The sequence below is a fragment of the Artemia franciscana genome, chromosome 8, assembly GCF_032884065.1.
Source record: "Artemia franciscana chromosome 8, ASM3288406v1, whole genome shotgun sequence".
Lineage (NCBI taxonomy): Eukaryota > Metazoa > Arthropoda > Branchiopoda > Anostraca > Artemiidae > Artemia > Artemia franciscana.
The window spans coordinates 47,033,927-47,053,270 of NC_088870.1; the positions used below are offsets into that span (position 1 = coordinate 47,033,927).

Genomic DNA, 19,344 nt, shown 5'->3' on the forward strand with positions numbered 1-19,344 from the left:
TATACGTAATAAAAACATACGAATATAGAAGTTTGCTACGTAAGCTAATTCGCAAGTTATGTATATCTTACAAATGAAAACGTTAGTAAGAAACTAAAGTTCTAGTTGCCTTTTTAAGTACCCAAAAATTGGAGGGCAACTGGGCCTTTTTCCCCCTCCTTTTTTCTCATAATAATTCGATCAAAACTATGGGAAAGCCAGTTAGCCAAATAAATAATTAGCCAAATATACAAATTTTGCTTTAATTATTGTGAAGAGCCGAAATCAAAATATGGATTAACTAAAAAAAGTTCAGAGATTAAATAAAAAAAAAGTTTTTTTTTCAACTGAAAGCAATTAGAGACATTAAAACTTAAAACGAACAGAAATTACCCCGTATATGAAAGTTGATGTTGAAAGTTTACTGTTTTAAAAAGTGGAGTTGAGAGAAAGAGTCTAACTTTAGCACAAAGAGCAGGGCGTTGAGGAGGGGACAGCCCCTTTCATATACAGGGTAATTTCTGTTTGTTTTATGTTTTAATGTCGCTCCTTACTTTCAGTTAAAAAACTTGCTTTTTTATTTAGTTCTCAAAGAATTGGGATAAATTTTAAGCTTTACTCTAAAAAAGCAAGGTATTGACAAAGGGGCGAACCCTCTCATATACGTAATAAAAATATACGAATATAGAAGCTCGTTACGTAAGTTAATTCGTAAGTTACGTGTATATATTACTAACAAAAATGTTTGTAAAAAATTAGAAGTTCTATTTTCCTTTCTAAGTAACCAAAAAATTGCACGGAAACTAGGCACCTCCCCCAGTCCTTGTTTCTCAAAATCATCCTCCCCCTCCTTTTTCTCAAAATCATTCGATCAAAACTATGAGAAAGCGATTTAGCCGAAATAAAATTAATATTCAAAGTTCGTTTTAATTATTCATGTGCGGAGAGCGAAAATTAAAACATGTATCAAATTAAAAAAGTTTAGAAATTAAATTAAAAAACAAGTTTTTTCAACTGAAAGTAAGGAGTGACATTAAAACTTAAAACGAACAGGAATTATTCCGTATATGAAAGTGGCTGTTCCCTCCTCAACGTCCCACTTCTTACACTAAAAGTTTTTTTATTTTTTTAAAAAGTGGAGTTGTAATAAAGGGTCAAACTTCAGCGTAAAGAGCGGGGCGTTGAAATAAGTGGGGTGTGAAAATTTCACATGAAAAAATATACGAACCGAATAACAATACTTACTTTAGACTATAAAATACACAACAATTTTATGAATCATATTTTCGGGATAGCTTTAGTTTTAATTAGGCATCTTTTTAATAAGGCAGTTATTTGTATGGTTTGGTGCTCTGGGTGATTTTGGGCCTCTCAGCTATCTTCTAGAATTAATTGATATTTAATAAGACTGAAGTTTTCAATTTTTTAAATAATATTGAACGATCCTGGGCTAGCTGCTACTTTCATATTATTGTTGTGTTATTGTATCTTTGCCATCATGTTCATCTTTGTATTGTAGTGCAATTTGCAATTTTATCTTTGTCTAGGCCTTTTTTTTCGAGCTTGTCTCCCCATGGGCCTATATCATATATTTACATGTATGGGATTAATAATTAAATGAACTTGAACTTAAGAGTTCTTTTGTTTAGCATTGTTCAAAATTCCAGTAATTATAACTCTGAGGATGTCCAGTTTCCAACAGTTATTAAAAGAGTTTTTTACGGATTGTAAAAATGGCATAAATTAAGACTGACTGAGTTTACTAATTTGGAGCTTTTCATGGATTAATTTGAAATAATAAGGGAGGAGATAAAAAAAAAACTTTATTTGCAGTCTGTTACTATAGCTACAACTAGGGCATCGAAATTCCGTTTTTTAGAGTTTCGTTTACTATTGAGCTGTTTGATAAATTGATAGATCCATCTATTAACAAACAAACGGATAAGAAATGCAGCGCAATGAATTATTATTCCTGTAGACTAATGATTCGTCATAATGAAGATGATTATTTTTCTTAAAATGCAGTCATTTGTTTCACCAATACATCGTTGATATGTATGCAAAGATTGAATCAGAACGTTTGCTATTTATCCGTTTGAATCAGACCAAGCTCCGCTCTGAACAATACATTCATTTGTGAGATGCAGTTGTAAATGACCGTAATACCACTAGCGTTGGAAGATTAACGATTTTACTTTCGTAATATGCTGGCAGTTCCCGTCATATTGGTGAATATGCTCAAGATGCTTTGCGTATGTTCGCCTCTATGGTCGCCCAGATTTAATTATTACATTAAAATGTAATCATTCTTGGGACGAGATATAGCAGCTTTTACTTCAAGGACAATCGGTGGTTCATAGACATGACAGTACGCCCCCTGTTTTCCGGCAAAAGCTGAAATCATTGATAAACTACATAGTAAAACTTAAGGTGTTTGGGTCAGTGCGATGCTGGATGCACTCAGTGGAATGGCAAAAACGAGGATTGCCACACGCACATATGCTAATCTGGCTACATGATAAAATTACTTCTAATAAAATTGACGATGGGATTTCTGCTGAAATACCTGATGAAAATGTCGATAAGGGCTGATATGATTTCGTGGTATAAAATATGATACATGAACTTTTCAGTTCACCGAATGAAAAATCGCCATGCATGGCAAAAGGAAGTTGCACAAAGCAATATCCTTGACTTTTAGTACCCAACACAATTACTGGCAATGATTTTACCCAAAATATAGAAGATCTACTGAAGATGGCGGTAAAGCAGCAATAATAAAGAAATATAACGGTACCACCATCGAAGAAGATAACCAGTGGGTTGTTCAGATAACCAGATCATCTGGTATGGGTAAAGTATTGCAGCAATGCAAACTTATTATTTGGGAAGAGTACACAATGGCACACACAAAATCGCTCGAGGCTCTGGAGCGATCATTGCGAGATTTGCGATTAAATTCGAAACCCTTTGGCAGTACATTAATGTACTGCCAATGTACTTGCGGGAAATTTCAGGCAAACATTACCTATAATACCTAAATCAGCCCCTGCGGATGAAATTTATGCTTGCCTGAAAAATTCTAATTTATGGGCAGACGTACAGACATTAACATTAACTATAAATTTGCGTGTCCGATTGCAAAACGATGACTCTGGTGAAACACTGGTCAAAGTTTGTAACTTGCAGCCCCTCCCACGGGGACTGTGGGGGAGTAAGTCGTCCCCAAAGACATTGTTATAAGGTTTTTCGACTATGCTGAATAAAATGGCTATCTCAGAATTTTGATTCAACGACTTTGGAAAAATGAGCGTGGGAGGGGGCCTAGATGTCCTCCAATTTTTTGGTCATTTAAAAAGGGCACTAAAACTTTTAATTTCCGTTCGAATGAGCCCTCTCACAAAATTCTAGGATCACTGGGTCAAAACGATCACAACTGGGAAAAAGAAAGAAAAAAAATTACACGCATCCGTGATTTGTCTTCTGGAAAAAATAAAAAAAATTCCACATTTTATAGATAGGAGCTTGAAACTTCTACAGTAGAGTTCTCTGATACGCTGAATCTGATGGTGTGAGTCTTGCTAAGGTAAGAATCTGATGGTGTGGTTTTATGACTTTTAGGGGATGTTTTCCCCTATTTTCTAAAACGGAGCAAATTTTTTCAGGCTCGTAGCTTTTGATGGGTAAGACTAAACTTGATGAAACTTATATATTTAAAATCAGAATTAAAATGCAATTCTTTTGATGTAACTATTGGTGTCAAAATTTTGTTTTTTGGTTACTATTGAACTGGGTCGATCCTTATTACAGTTCGTTACCACAAACTGTTTGAGGACCCCTGAATCACAAAGGTCGTAAAATAAATAGTTGAAAATACAAAAAATGCTTTACCATAAAGAGCAAGGTATTTAAGAGGAGATGAACCTCCTCGTATGCTTAACAATTTCTGTTCGTTTGTTTTAACGCTGCTCCTTACATTCAGTTGAACAAACGTTTTCGTATTTATTTTTTCATTTTTTTAAAGAATGCTAGACAATCTTGCTCCCCCTTCATGGAAACTCTCATCCCCCTTGATATATTCTCCATGGGAAAATCATCACACCAACCCCCCCCACTCGTCCCCCTCCTCCCAACCAGAAAAAAATCCCCCTCAAAACGTCTGTACACATCCCAATAACCATTACTAAATGTAAACAATTGTCAAAGTTTGTAACTTGCAGCCCCTCCCCTGGGGACTGTGGGAGAGTAGGTCACCCCAGTAATTTCACCCGTACGTTATATACGTTAAAAATACCTGATTTTTTTTTAGTTTTTCTTCTCTCTTCAGCTCCAAAGATGGTTGAATCGGGGAAAACGATTTTACCAAGTTAAATTGTGAAGTCAAGAAAATTAACCTTTAGATCACAACTGAGCTTCGATGATTGATATGGTACCGATACCATAACACTATCCTTAGTCTCTTTAACATAACGAATATTTGCACACCCTGTCTTATCAAATTCTTTCTTGTGGCATAAAGGATCCTTCTGTAGGAGAGCGGGTGGGTTTTTATGGCAATTGGTATTAACCAAGTGACATATAGCAATCGCATATTCTGTCGGTCTGTCGATCCTGGTTTTGCTACTTTAGGCACTTCCAGGTAAGCTAGGACGATGAAAATTGGCAGGCGTATCAGGGACCGGACCAGATTAAACTATAAATAGTTTTTTTTCCGATTTGATCATCTTGGGGGGGAGAAGGGTGGAGGGCCCGTTAATTCGGAAAAAATAGAAGAAATGAAGTAGTTTTAACTTACGAACGGTTTATCATACCTTAATGAAATTTGATGTTTGGAAGGATACTGTATCTCAGAGCTGTATTTTAAATCCCGACCAGATCTGGTGACATTGGGGGGAGTTGGGAGGGGAAAACCAAAAATTTTAGAAAACACTCAAGAGTGGAGGGATCGGGATGAAACTTGGTGAGAAAAATAAGCAAAAGTCCTAAATACATGATTGACATAACCGGAACGGATTTGCTCTCTTTGGGGTAGTCTGGGGGGGGGGGGGTTAAATCTGATAAATTAGAAAAAATGAGGTATTTTTAACTTACGAACGGGTGATCGGATCTCAATGAAATTTTATGTTTAGAAGGATATCGTGTCTCAAAGCTCTTAATTTAAATCCCGACCGGATCTGGTGACAATAGGGGGAGTTTGGGGGAGCCTAAAATCATGGAAAACGCTTAGATTGGAGGTATCGGGATGAAAATTGGTCGGAAACATAAGCAAAAGTCTTATATACGTGATTTATATCTTTTTGATTAATCCCCTCACGACCTCAATTTTTAGCTAAGAGAGTTTTAATGGGATTGAATCGGGAGATATCTCTCCTTATAGACCCGACTAGATTTGGTGCTAATATCCTAGTTATTGCCATTTTCTTATTTATTTTATTTAATAGGGGTTTGTTCCCCTATATCTTTACTTCTACTAGACATCTAACGGTTACCTTAAGACTCGCAGTCCCCCTCTGAATCTCTTTTATCATGTATGCTTGAGTTATGGAAACTACAAATGCTTTAGCCTATCTTGTACCTTTAGGAACACCGGCACCTTTAATACCTTTTATACTGGTAATTGAAATCATTAGAAATATGATTCGGCCTATTACACTCTCTGTCCGGCTTGCGGCCAATATGATTGCCAGCCATCTCCTATTAACTCTTTTAGGGGCTCAAGGAACTCTGGAAAATGCCTATATTACTACAATTGTAGTGTTCTCGCAGATTGTCTTATTAATACTGGAATTCTCTGTGGCTATTATTCAATCTTATGTTTTTATGACTCTAATAACTCTCTGCGCAAGAGAATAATGAATCAATTAAATCACCCCTATCATCTAGTTAACGTTAGACCCTGTCCCTTAGCTACAGGCATAGGAGCTTTTGCAATGACTTCGGGACTTGTCAAATGGTTTCATTCTTTTGACAGAATACTCTTCTTTACGGGGTTGGCCACAGTCGTATTTGTTTCATATCAATGGTGAAGAGATGTGTCACTAGAAGGAATACACTTCTAGTGAAGGAATCACTTCTAGAAGGAATCACATTTCAAGGAATACATTCAACGAAGGATGGGTTTGGGTTACGATGGGTAATAATTTTATTTTTTATTTCTGAGATTTTCTTTTTTGTTTCTTTCTTTTGAGCATTTTTTCACAGAAGCTTGTCGCCTAATATTGAAGTTGGGGCTTTATGAACCCCAATTGGAGTAGAAAGCTTTAATCCATTTCAAGTACCCCTGCTTAATACTAGCATCCTTCTGGCTTCAGGAGTTACAGTAACTTGGGCCCACCATGCTTTGATAGAAAATAATTTTGATCAGTGTCTCCAGGGACTTCTCGTTACTGTATTGCTAGGATTATACTTTTCATTTCTACAAGGATTGGAGTATATAGAAGCCTCTTTCACTATTGCAGATAGAATTTATGGATCTACATTCTGTTTAGCAACAGGTTTTCATGGCTTGCATGTATTTATTGGTACTATTTTTCTTATTATTTGTATTTTACGTCACACTAAGTGTTACTTCTCACCCCAACACCATTTCGGGTTTGAGGCTGCGGCTTGATACTGACACTTTGTTGACGTTGTATGATTATTTCTTTATCTTTCTATCTACTGATGAGGGCAATAAATCTTTCTAGTTTAAGTATTATACTTGACTTCTAATCAAGGGATCCCATTAGGGGAAGATAATTATTTTAGTTTGATTGAAAATTTTTATGCTTGTTTCTATTATGTTAATGCTAGGGGTGTTTGTAAATAAAAAAGTCTCTCTGGATCGCGAAAAAAGATCGCCATTGAATGCGGATTCGATTCTTTAAATTCCTCTCGTGCCCCCTTTTCTATCCGTTTTTTTTTATTACTCTTATTTTTCTTATTTTGATGTAGAGATTACTCTACTCCTGCCCATAGTATTTTTGAACATGTCTTACCCAACAACCTACCTGGTTATCTTCTTTTCCTTCATTCTTGTTGCGGGAGTGTTTTATGAATGAAAGGAGGGTGCTCTCAGGTGAATTGAATAATTGTCAACTTTATCAAAAATTATTTTATTTAGGAGGATAGTTTAAGTAGAACATTGGGTTTGCATCCTAAAAGAGGGGTATCCCTTCTCTCAGAGTGGGAGCTGATATTATCAAATCCAGTTTCGACCTGAATTTAGGCCCCTTGGCCCCAACTCTTTAGCAGAAGCTAATTAATAGCGCTTCATTGTTAATGAAGAGGAAGGGATAACCCCTGTTAAGAGGCAGAAAGAAGGATGAGAGCTGCTAACTCTTCAACCGGGTAGTTAAACTCTACTCACTGCCTATTTATATAGTATATTTAATGCAATGCATTTTCAATGCATAGATGGACAAATGTCCTTTAAATATTTCCAGGAATTATCCACTCCTTCATCTTCAGTGTTGTGCTCTTGTTAAGCTATAGAAATATATAAATAATGTGAATAATAAAGAAGTTAGGATGAGTACCTTATATGGGGAGGAGGTTAGGAACGAAAATACAGATGAACCCCTTGAGCTATTCTGATAAATTAATGAGGGTCCCGCTTCTTCTACCCAGCCACAGTCGCCCTCGTAATAAAGAAGTTCACCCATAGCTAGGGGTATACAGCTTGTCCGCCCCGTAATAAATGGTAAAAATAATATTCTACTTACATAGTGTCTTAGACTCAGGCTGAGTGATTTGATAAAGTAAGGTAATATTACCCCCAATCTGATAAGAGAGAGAAGGAGGATTTTCTCAAATGCGCCCAAGATAATTCTTACGTCCCCCAGAAAACATCAATAAAAGATATATCCTCCTATAACAGCCCCCCAGTAAAGAACAAAGAGGGGAGTTAGATAGTCCCCTTCTTCGTCCCTGTACTGGCAACTTAAATTATAATTATGGGAACATAAACATATTATTGCAATTCGGGAAGAATAAGTTCTCGTTAAAAGACATGACCCTAATATAAGTACGCTGGGGATTAATATCCCTAGGTCCTCTGAGGATTCGATAGTTAAATCTTTTGAAAAGAAACCCGATAACAATGGGAATCCCATCAATCTTAGAGAACACACTTAAAATAACGTAGCTAGTATAAGGGAGTATTTTGGATACCCCTCCCATTCGAATTATGTCTTGTACGCCTAATGAGTGGATTACAACCCCTGAGCATATAAAAAGAAGGGCATTAAAAAGTGCATGAGCAAAAAGATGGAAGTAACAAAATAGCGTGAGCCCGAAACCTAGAGAGAATATTATTACTCCTAGTTGGCTTAATGTAGATAATGCGATTACTCGTTTTAAATCGTTTTCTCCGAATGCAAACAACCCTGAGAAAAAGGAAGTTAAGGCTCCCATAATAACCAGTAGGCAGCACCCTCTCTCTTCAAACGAGGGAGACAGACGGATCATCAAATAGATCCCGGCTGTTACCAGTGTGGATGAATGAACGGGGAGTGGGTACTGATTACCGTCTGAACACTCAACTTTTAAAAAGAGCACCCCAACTTTCAATTTTGAATCGAATGAGCCTCCTACAAAGCTTGTATGACCACCCCTTCTATCAAATACCCCATGTATTAACAATGGACAACTAGTATAACTTATAGCCCAGGCTGGGGAGGGGTAATCAAACCCTAAACCATAGTTATTTGACATTCAGACTATTTTTAACAAAATTCTCATCTCAAAATTTTGATGGGAAGCATTTGAGAGAAAATGCCGTGGTGGGGGGAGGTTGATTGCCCTTTTCTAGAACCGCACTGTTTTTGTCTTAAAACTTTTTCAACAGCATCTCTTAGTCTAAACAATATCATATTACTAACCTATTTGCTACCTACAGTGACCAGACTAATGCCTCGTTAATACCAAATCAGACACACATGCATAGTAAGAGAGACAAGAAACCAGCTACTCGGATAAAAAAGCACAGCGAGACAGATAGAGCCAAACACCTACAAACACACAGAGTCAGATGCACAAACACGCAAAAACAGACATGAAAACATACGAACACCCGCTCAGACACACAGGCGTAGTGAGATAGACAAACAAATAGCTGCACAGTCACACAGGCATAGTGTTTGTGTGTTTGTGTGTGCGTGTGAGAGAGAGAAAGAGAAATAGGGAGTGAAATGAAGAGGCAAACCATCTTATATCTTCTATATACATATATATATATATATATATATATATATATATATATATATATATATATATATATATATAAATATGTTGTCTCTCTGTGCGTGTGTCAAGTGACGTCATGTTTGTGTGTCGACTGACGTCATGTTTGTCAGCTGACGTCATTATAAGGATTGAGCTGTATGCGTCATGAAGTTTTTTGTCGACTGACGTCATGATTGTCAACTGATAAAATTACATACCGGGACACAAATGACTACCGGGACACAGGGAATATAAATGACGACCGGGAACCTCAAAGAGAAATTACAGACTGGGACACCCGGACACAAATCACGACCGGGACACAGAGAATATAAATGACGACCGGGACATAGGGACATAACTACAACGGGGACGCCGGGGGCACAGGCGGGATATATAAATGACGACCGGGACACAGGGATTGTTCGAATAGAAATTACAGACCGGGACACAAATGACGACCAGAACACCGGGACACAGGGAATATAAATGATGACCGTGACACTCAAAGAGAAAATACAAACTGGGATACCAGGACACAAATGACAACCGGGACACAGGGAATATAAATATGCACAGACAATGGGACAGCGAAAAATGTTGAATATTTGCATGTTTTACGTAGTGAAAAACATATATATATATATATATATATATATATATATACTAGCAGTTGGGGTGGCGTATATATATGTATATATATATATATATATATATAAATATATAAATAAATAAATATATATATATATATATATATATATATATATATATAAATATATAAATAAATAAATATATATATATATATATATATATATATATATATATATATATATATATATATATATATATATATATATATATATATATATATATATATATATATATATATATATATATATATATATATATATATATATATATATATATATATATGTTTTTAACCACGTAAAACTTGCGAATATACAACATTCTTTGCTGTCCAATTGTCTGTGCATATCAATAGATTGTCAGGTTTACCGACTCTTGAACATGCAACATATAATGGTCCATGGAAAATCAATCCGTATTCAGATCTATACCTCATGATTCTAATGATTGCCCTTGAGCTTTGTTGATGGTGATTGCTAATCGACCATTCCCTGTGTTGCCGTCGTCATTTTTATATCCCCCTCTGCCCCCGGCGTCCCCGTTTTAGTTGTGTCCCTGTGTCCTGGTCGTCATTTATATTCCCTGTGTCCCAGTCATCATTTGTGTCCTGGTGTCCCAGTCTGTGATTTCTCTTTGAGTTTCTCGGGCGTCATTTATATTCCTTGTGTCCCGGTGTCCCGGTCCTCATTTGTGTCCCGGTGTCCTGGTCTGTATATACATTCGGTTTTGAATTGGTCTTTTTTTTTTAGTTTTTTACCTTTTTTTAGTTTTTTTAGTTATACCTCATGATTCTAATGATTACCCTTGAGCTATGTTGATGGTGATTGCTAATCGAGCATTCCCTGTGTCCCCTTCGTCATTTATATATCCCCCTGTGCCCCCCGTTGTCCCCGTTGTAGTTGTGTCCCTGTGTCCTGGTCATCATTTGTATCCCGGTGTCCCGGTCTGTATATACATTCGTTTTTGAAATGGTATATGATAAAATATTTTTTTGTATTTTTCCCCTTTTTTTCTTTTTAATTTTTTTGGTTTTTACTTTTTTTTTGTTTTTTAGTTTTTTTTATTTTATTTTTTTAGTTTTGTTTTTCTCCTTTATTTTTCATTTTTTTCCTTTTTTTCTTCTTTTTTCTTTTTTAGTTTTTTTTTTAGTTTTTTAGCTGTTTTAGTTTTTTTATTAGTTTTTAGTTTTTTTTCTTTTTAGTTTTTTTTTGTAGTTTTTACCTTTTTTTTAGTTTTTTTTTTACTTATGTCCTGGTCGTCATTTATGCTCCCTGTGTCCCGGTCGTCATTTGTGTCCCGGTGCTTTGTTGATGATGATTGCTAATCGAACATTCCTTGTGTCCTGGTCGCTTTCTCTTTGAGTGTCCCGGTCGTCATTTATATTCCCTGTGTCCCGGTCGTCATTTGTGTCCTGGTGTCCCAGTCTGTGATTTCTCTTTGATTCTCCCGGGCGTCATTTATATTCCTTGTGTCCCGGTCGTCATTTGTGTCCCGGTGTCCCGGTCTGTATATACATTCGTTTTTGAATTGGTCTTTTTTTTAGTTTTTAGTTTTTTACCTGTTTTTAGTTTTTTTTAGTTATACCTCATGATTCTAATGATTACCCTTGAGCTATGTTGATGGTGATTGCTAATCGAACATTCCCTTTGTCCCCGTCGTCATTTATATATCCCCCTGTGCCCCCCGGCGTCCCCGTTGTAGTTGTGTCCCTGTGTCCTGGTCGTCATTTGTATCCCGGTGTCCCGGTCTGTATATACATTTGTTTTTGAAATGGTATATGATAAAATAAATTTTTGTATTTATCCCCTTTTTTTCTTTTTAGTTTTTTTGGTTTTTACTTTTTTTTTAGTTTTTTTAGTTTTTTTTCTTTTTTCTTTTTAGTTTTTTTTCTTTTTATTTTTTTAGTTTTGTTTTTCTCCTTTATTTTTCATTTTTTTTCTTTTTTTTCTTTTTTATTTTTTTTTTATTTTTTTAGCTGTTTTAGTTTTTTATTAGTTTTTAGTTTTTTTTTCTTTTTAGTTTTTTTGTAGTTTTTACCTTTTTTTTTTAGTTTTTTTTTACTTATGTCCTGGTCGTCATTTATGCTCCCTGTGTCCCAGTCGTCATTTGTGTCCCGGTGCTTTGTTGATGGTGATTGCTAATCGAACATTCCTTGTGTCCCGGTCGCTTTCTCTTTGAGTGTCCCGGTCGTCATTTATATTCCCTATGTGCCAGTGTCCCAATCGTCATTTGTTTCCCGATGTCCCGGTTTGTAATTTCGTCAGTCGAAAACATGACGTCAGTCGACACACAAACATGACATCACTCGACAGACACGCACACACAGACAACTTATTTTTATATATATAGATAGATATATCTATCTCTATTCACAGGTGGGACACAGGGACACAACTACAATGGCGCGTAACTAATATGGCGCTATAACTATATATGGCGCGTAAGGTAAAAACTACAAAAAAAAAAACTAAAAAGAAAAAAAAGACTAAAAACTAATAAAAAAAACTAAAAAAGCTAAAAAATTTAAAAAAGTAAAAAAGTAAATAAAAGGAAAAAAAAAACGAAAAATAAAGGAGAAAATCAAACTAAAAAAATAGAAATAAATAAAAAAAACTAAAAAGGTAAAAACTACAAAAAATACTAAAAAGAACAAAGAAAAAAACTAAAAAAAAATAAAAAACTAAAAAACAAAACTAAAAAAAATAAAAATAAAAATAAAAAAAACTAAAAAAGTAAAAACCAATAAGAAACTAAAAAGAAAAAAGGGGAAAAACACAAAAATTTATTTCATCATATACCAATTCAAAAACGAATGTATATACAGACCGGGACACCGGGACACAAATGACGACCGAGACACAGGGAATATAAATGACGAACGGGACACAGGGACACAACTACAATGGGGACGCCGGGGGGTACAGGGGGATATAAAAATGACGACGGGGACACAGGGAATGTTCGATTAGCAACCACCATCAACAAAGCTCAAGGGCAATCATTAGAATCATGAGGTATAACTAAAAAAAAACTAAAAAAAAAGTAAAAAACAAAAAACTAAAAAAAAAATCAATTCAAAAACGAATGTATATACAGACCGGGACACCGGGACACAAATGACGACTGGGACACCGGGACACAAGTGCCCCCAACACCTATTTAAGACATTCGTTCACGGAAAAATGTTTAATTGTAAAATGACTGAAGAAACTAAAATGGCAACAGCCAAAGAAGCTGCTCAAAGAGTCTATGCCAAAAAACTTGCTGCTGATAGAGAAAGTAAGAAAAGAAAGCGTACCAAGGAATCACAAGAACAGCAAGAAAACAGGCTTGTGGCTGATAGAGAAAGTAAGAAAAGAAAGCGTGCCGAGGAATCACAACAACAGCGTGAAATTAGGCTTGCGTCTCAAAGAGAAATCATAACCAGTGGGTTGCTCTTTATTCCCCATTATTATCAAAAACATTTAATGCACACATAAACGTTGAATACTGTAACTCCGTAAAGGCAATCAAATACATATATAAATACGTCAACAAAGGCAGTGACATGGCAGTTTTTGGCTTGCAGCCCAAAATCAAAGTTATCGACGAAATCGTACAATATCAGGCTAGAAGATACATAAGCAGTAATGAAGCTGTTTGGCAAATTCTTTCATTTCCGATACATGAACGTAGTCCAGCTGTTGTTCACTTAGCGATGCATTTACAGAATGACCAACGTGTTTATTTTTCAGAATCCAACGTGCAACAAAGAGCCCTGAATCCACCGGATACAAAGTTAACTACTTTCTTTTCGCTATGCAAAAATGATTCTTTTGCAAAAAAAACTGCTGTATACTGAAGTGCTTTCGTATTACACGTGGAATACTAAAAATAAAGTATTTGAACGTCGAAAACAGGGTAAAATGACGACCGGGACACAGGGACACAACTACAACGGGGACGCCGGGGGGCACAGGGGGATATGTAAATGACGACGGGGACACAGGGAATGTTCGATTAGCAATCACCATCAACATAGCTCAAGGGTAATCATTAGAATCATGAGGTATAACTAAAAAAACTAAAAAAAGGTAAAAAACTAAAAACTAAAAAAAGACCAATTCAAAAACGAATGTATATACAGACCGGGACACCGGGACACAAATGACGACCGGGACACCGGGACACAAGGAATATAAATGACGCCTGGGACAATCAAAGAGAAATCACAGACTGGGACACCAGGACACAAATGACGACCGGGACACAGGGAATATAAATGACGACCGGGACACTCAAAGAGAAAGCGACCGGGACACAAGGAATGTTCGATTAGCAATCATCATCAACAAAGCACCGGGACACAAATGACGACCGGGACACAGGGAGCATAAATGACGACCAGGACATAAGTAAAAAAAAACTAAAAAAAAGGTAAAAACTACAAAAAAAATAAAAAGAAAAAAAAAACTAAAAACTAATAAAAAAACTAAAACAGCTAAAAAACTAAAAAAAACTAAAAAAGAAAAAAGAAGAAAAAAAGGAAAAAAAATGAAAAATAAAGGAGAAAAACAAAACTAAAAAATTAAAAATAAAAAAAACTAAAAAGAAACAAGAAAAAAAACTAAAAAAACTAAAAAAAAAGGTAAAAACCAAAAAAAAAAATAAAAGAAAAAAAGGGGAAAAATACAAAAATTTATTTTATCATATACCATTTCAAAAACGAATGTATATACAGACCGGAACACCGGGACACAAATGATGACCGGGACACAGGGACACAACTACAACGGGGACGCCGGGGGGCACAGGGGGATATGTAAATGACGACGGGGACACAGGGAATGTTCGATTAGCAATCACCATCAACATAGCTCAAGTGTAATCATTAGAATCATGAGGTATAACTAAAAAAACTAAAAAAAGGTAAAAAACTAAAAACTAAAAAAAGACCAATTCAAAAACGAATGTATATACAGACCGGGACACCGGGACACAAATGACGACCGGGACACCGGGACACAAGGAATATAAATGACGCCTGGGACAATCAAAGAGAAATCACAGACTGGGACACCTGGACACAAATGACGACCGGGACACAGGGAATATAAATGACGACCGGGACACTCAAAGAGAAAGCGACCGGGACACAAGGAATGTTCGATTAGCAATCATCATCAACAAAGCACCGGGACACAAATGACGACCGGGACACAGGGAGCATAAATGACGACCAGGACATAAGTAAAAAAAAACTAAAAAAAAAGGTAAAAACTACAAAAAAAAATAAAAATAAAAAAAAAACTAAAAACTAATAAAAAAACTAAAACAGCTAAAAAACTAAAAAAAAACTAAAAAAGAAAAAAGAAGAAAAAAAGGAAAAAAAATGAAAAATAAAGGAGAAAAACAAAACTAAAAAAATAAAATAAAAAAACTAAAAAGAAACAAGAAAAAAAACTAAAAAAAACTAAAAAAAGTAAAAACCAAAAAAAAAAACGAAAAAAAGGGGAAAAATACAAAAATTTATTTTATCATATACCATTTCAAAAACGAATGTATATACAGACCGGGACACCGGGATACAAATGATGACCGGGACACAGGGACACAACTACAACGGGGACGCCGGGGGGCACAGGGGGATATATAAATGACGACGGGGACACAGCGAATGTTCGATTAGCAATCACCATCAAGATAGCTCAAGGGTAATCATTAGAATCATGAGGTATAACTAAAAAAACTAAAAAAAGGTAAAAAACTAAAAACTAAAAAAAAAGACCAATTCAAAAACGAATGTATATACAGACCGAGACACCGGGACACAAATGACGACCGGGACACCGGGACACAAGGAATATAAATGACGCCCGGGACACTCAAAGAAAAATCACAGACTGGGACACCATGACACAAATGTCGACCGGGACACAGGGAATATAAATGACGACCAGGACACAGGGACACAACTACAACGGGGACACCGGGGGGCAGAGGGGGATATATAAATGACGACGGCAACACAGGGAATGGTCGATTAGCAATCACCATCAACAAAGCTCAAGGGCAATCATTAGAATCATGAGGTATAGATCTGAATACGGATTGTTTTTCCATGGACCATTATATGTTCCATGTTCAAGAGTCGGTAAACCTGACAATCTATTGATATGCACAGACAATGGGACAGCAAAGAATGTTGTATATTCGCAAGTTTTACGTAGTGAAAAACATATATATATATACTAGCAGTATATATATGTATATATATATATATATATATATATATATATATATATATATATATATATATATATATACACCACCCCAACTGCTAGTATATATATATGTTTTTCACTACATAAAACATGCGAATATTCAACATTCTTCGCTGTCCCATTGTCTGTGCATATTTATATTCCCTGTGTCCTGGTCGTCATTTGTGTCCCAGTATCCCAGTTTGTATTTTCTCTTTGAGTGTCCAGGTCGTCATTTATATTCCCTGTGTCCCGGTGTTCCGGTCGTCATTTGTGTCCTGGTCTGTAATTTCTATTCGAACAATCCCTGTGTCCCGGTCGTCATTTATATATCCCGCCAGTGCCCCCGGCGTCCCCGTTGTAGTTATGTCCCTATGTCCCGGTCGTCATTTATATTCCCTGTGTCCCGGTCGTGATTTGTGTCCGGGTGTCCCAGTCTGTAATTTCTCTTTGAGGTTCCCGGTCGTCATTTATATTCCCTGCGTCCCGATCGTCATTTGTGTCCCGGTATGTAATTTCACCAGTTGACAAACATGACGTCAGTCGACAAACAACTTCATGACGCATACAGCTCAATCCTTATAATGACGTCAGCCGAAAAACATGACGTCAGTCGACACACAAACATGACGTCACTCGACACACACACACACAGAGAGAGACAACATATTTTATATATATATATATATATATATATATATATATATATATATATATATATATATATATATAGATATATAGATATATATATATATATATATATATATATATATATATATATATATATATATATAGATATATATATATATATATGTATATATATATATATATATATATATATATATATATATATATATATATATATATATATATATATATATATATATATAGAAGATATGAGATGGTTTGACTCTTCATTTCACTTCCTATTTCTCTTTCTCTCTCTCACACGCACACATACACACACACACACACAAACACACAAACACTATGCCTGTGTGACTGTGCAGCTATTTGTTTGTCTATCTCACTACGCCTGTGTGTCTGAGCTGGTGTTCGTATGTTTTCATGTCTGTTTTTTCGTGTTTGTGCATCTGACTCTGTGTGTTTGTAGGTGTTTTGCTCTATCTGTTTCGCTGTGCTTTTTTATCCGAGTAGCTGGTTTCTTGTCTCTCTTACTATGCATGTGTGTCTGAGTGGGTATTAACGAGGCATTAGTCTGGTCACTCTAGGTAGCAAATAGGTTAGTAATATGATATTGTTTAGACTGAGAGATGCTGTAGAAAAAGTTTTAAGACAAAAACAGTGCGGTTCTAGAAAAGGGCAATCAACCTCCCCCCACCACGGCATTTTCTCTCAAATGCTTCCCATCAAAATTTTGAGATGAGAATTTTGTTAAAAATAGTCTGAATGTCAAATAACTATGGTTTAGGGTTTCATTACCCCTCCCCAGCCTGGGCTATAAGTTATACTAGTTGTCCATTGTTAATACATGGGGTATTTGATAGAAGGGGTGGTCATACAAACTTTGTAGGAGGCTCATTCGATTCAAAATTGAAAGTTAGGGTGCTCTTTTTAAAAGTTGAGTGTTCAGACGGTAATCAGTACCCACTCCCCTCTTCGTCCCCTTTTTTCACTTAATACATTTGATCAAAATTTTGCCATATTGCCTTATAGAACCAAGCTTGGTTTGGCTCGACTCCTAAAGTGCTTATATCTATAATGTGGTGTTTTATTTCCGTAAAAAAAAACAACATTGTATTTCTTAGTTTAGGACCACCAAATTTATTACTTAAATTGCAAAAATATTTATGGTGTCTGAGTAATAATTTTAATTTTTGAATTAAATATTGAAAAACACCTGAAAATAATAAATTAATTTTATATTAAAGAACGAACTATAGCCATTAGTAATGCCAAATTGAATCACAATGAAGCTAATTTTCATAAGAAGTATCGAAGAGTGTGGAAATGAGTTTCTTTTGCTCGATTTGTTTAAATGAACTGAAGGATCCTCTTCGGATTTCAGAATGTAAGCATGTATTTTGTGGTTATTGCATTAAGGAATGGCTACAAGTAAACGCCTCATGTCCAATGGATGGAAAAGCTGTAGTTATCAAAGATTTGTCTACTTTATATTCATATAGTGACGAGAGACCAACATCACCGATAATTGAAAATCTCTTAGAAAGCAACGGAATTTATTTTCACCCCAATCGAATTTGGAACAGGAGCTGCTCCTCTGGAAAACCAGCAAAATGTACAGCCTTACATTGTGCTGCTAGAAAAGGCAATTTGGAGATTTGTCAACTACTAGTTTCAAAAGGTGCCATTATAGATGCCTTAGATTCGGACAATAGGACAGCTTTACATTTTGCTGCTTCGGAAGGCAATTTGGAGATTTGTCAACTACTAGTTTCAAAAGGTGCCACTGTAGATGCCTTAGATTCCGACAATTGGACAGCCTTACACTTTGCTGCTTCTAAAGGCAATTTAGAGATTTGTCAACTACTAGTTTCAAAAGGCACCATTATAGATACCGTAGATTCGGACAATTGGACAGCCTTGTTTTACGCAGTGGCCATGAATCAGCTACACGTGATTGAATATCTATTAGAGAAAGGGGCCAACCCAAATGCAAAGGATCATAAGCGCATAACAGTCTTACATGAAGCTGCTTTCAAAGGCAATTTGGAGATTTGTGAACTACTAGTTTCAAAAGGTGCCATTATAGATGCATTAGATTAGGAAAATAGGACAGCCTTACATTTGGCTGCTTCGAAAGGCAATTTGGAGATTTGTCAACTACTAGTTTCAAAAGGTTAAAAGTAAAGATCACCATCTAGTAGTGTCTAAGGTTAATTTAAAGCTGAAATTTCGGAAGAGTAACTCCCTCCCGGAAAGTTATGATGTTGGTAGACTTCAGGATGAAAATTTTAGAAAAAAAATTCCAGGAACAGTTGAGTACTAAACTTGAGGGTTTAAAATTTGACAATGTGGAAGATGGATGGAATAATTTCAGAAAAACAATTTGTGAAGTTGCTGATGGTGTCCTAGGGAAGAGTGCTAAGACAGCAACTAGGAATATTAGTGAAAAAGCTTTAGGTTTAATAGAGAGTAGAAGGGGTTTGTATAAGAATTATCTGAGCGATAGGTCGTATGAAAACAAAAGGAATGTAAAGAAAGTGGAGAAAGCATTAAAATATGAACTAAGGGGATGTGAAATGGAGGCGATGGATAAAATTGCTGAGGATCTGGAAGATGCGGCTAG

The 19,344-nt window shown here is 35.8% G+C and overlaps 1 protein-coding gene and 1 pseudogene across 1 annotated transcript; both read left to right on the plus strand.

Moving 5' to 3' along the window:
* The first annotated feature begins 5,831 nt into the window (after positions 1–5,831).
* On the plus strand, positions 5,832–6,643 carry LOC136029841 (cytochrome c oxidase subunit 3-like; annotated as a pseudogene).
* An 11,401-nt stretch (positions 6,644–18,044) lies between these two features.
* LOC136030697 (26S proteasome non-ATPase regulatory subunit 10-like) lies at positions 18,045–18,821 on the plus strand. The gene has a single exon (XM_065709766.1). It carries the CDS (start codon positions 18,045–18,047, stop codon positions 18,819–18,821), a length of 777 nt encoding a protein of 258 aa, XP_065565838.1.
* The last annotated feature ends 523 nt before the right edge of the window (positions 18,822–19,344 follow it).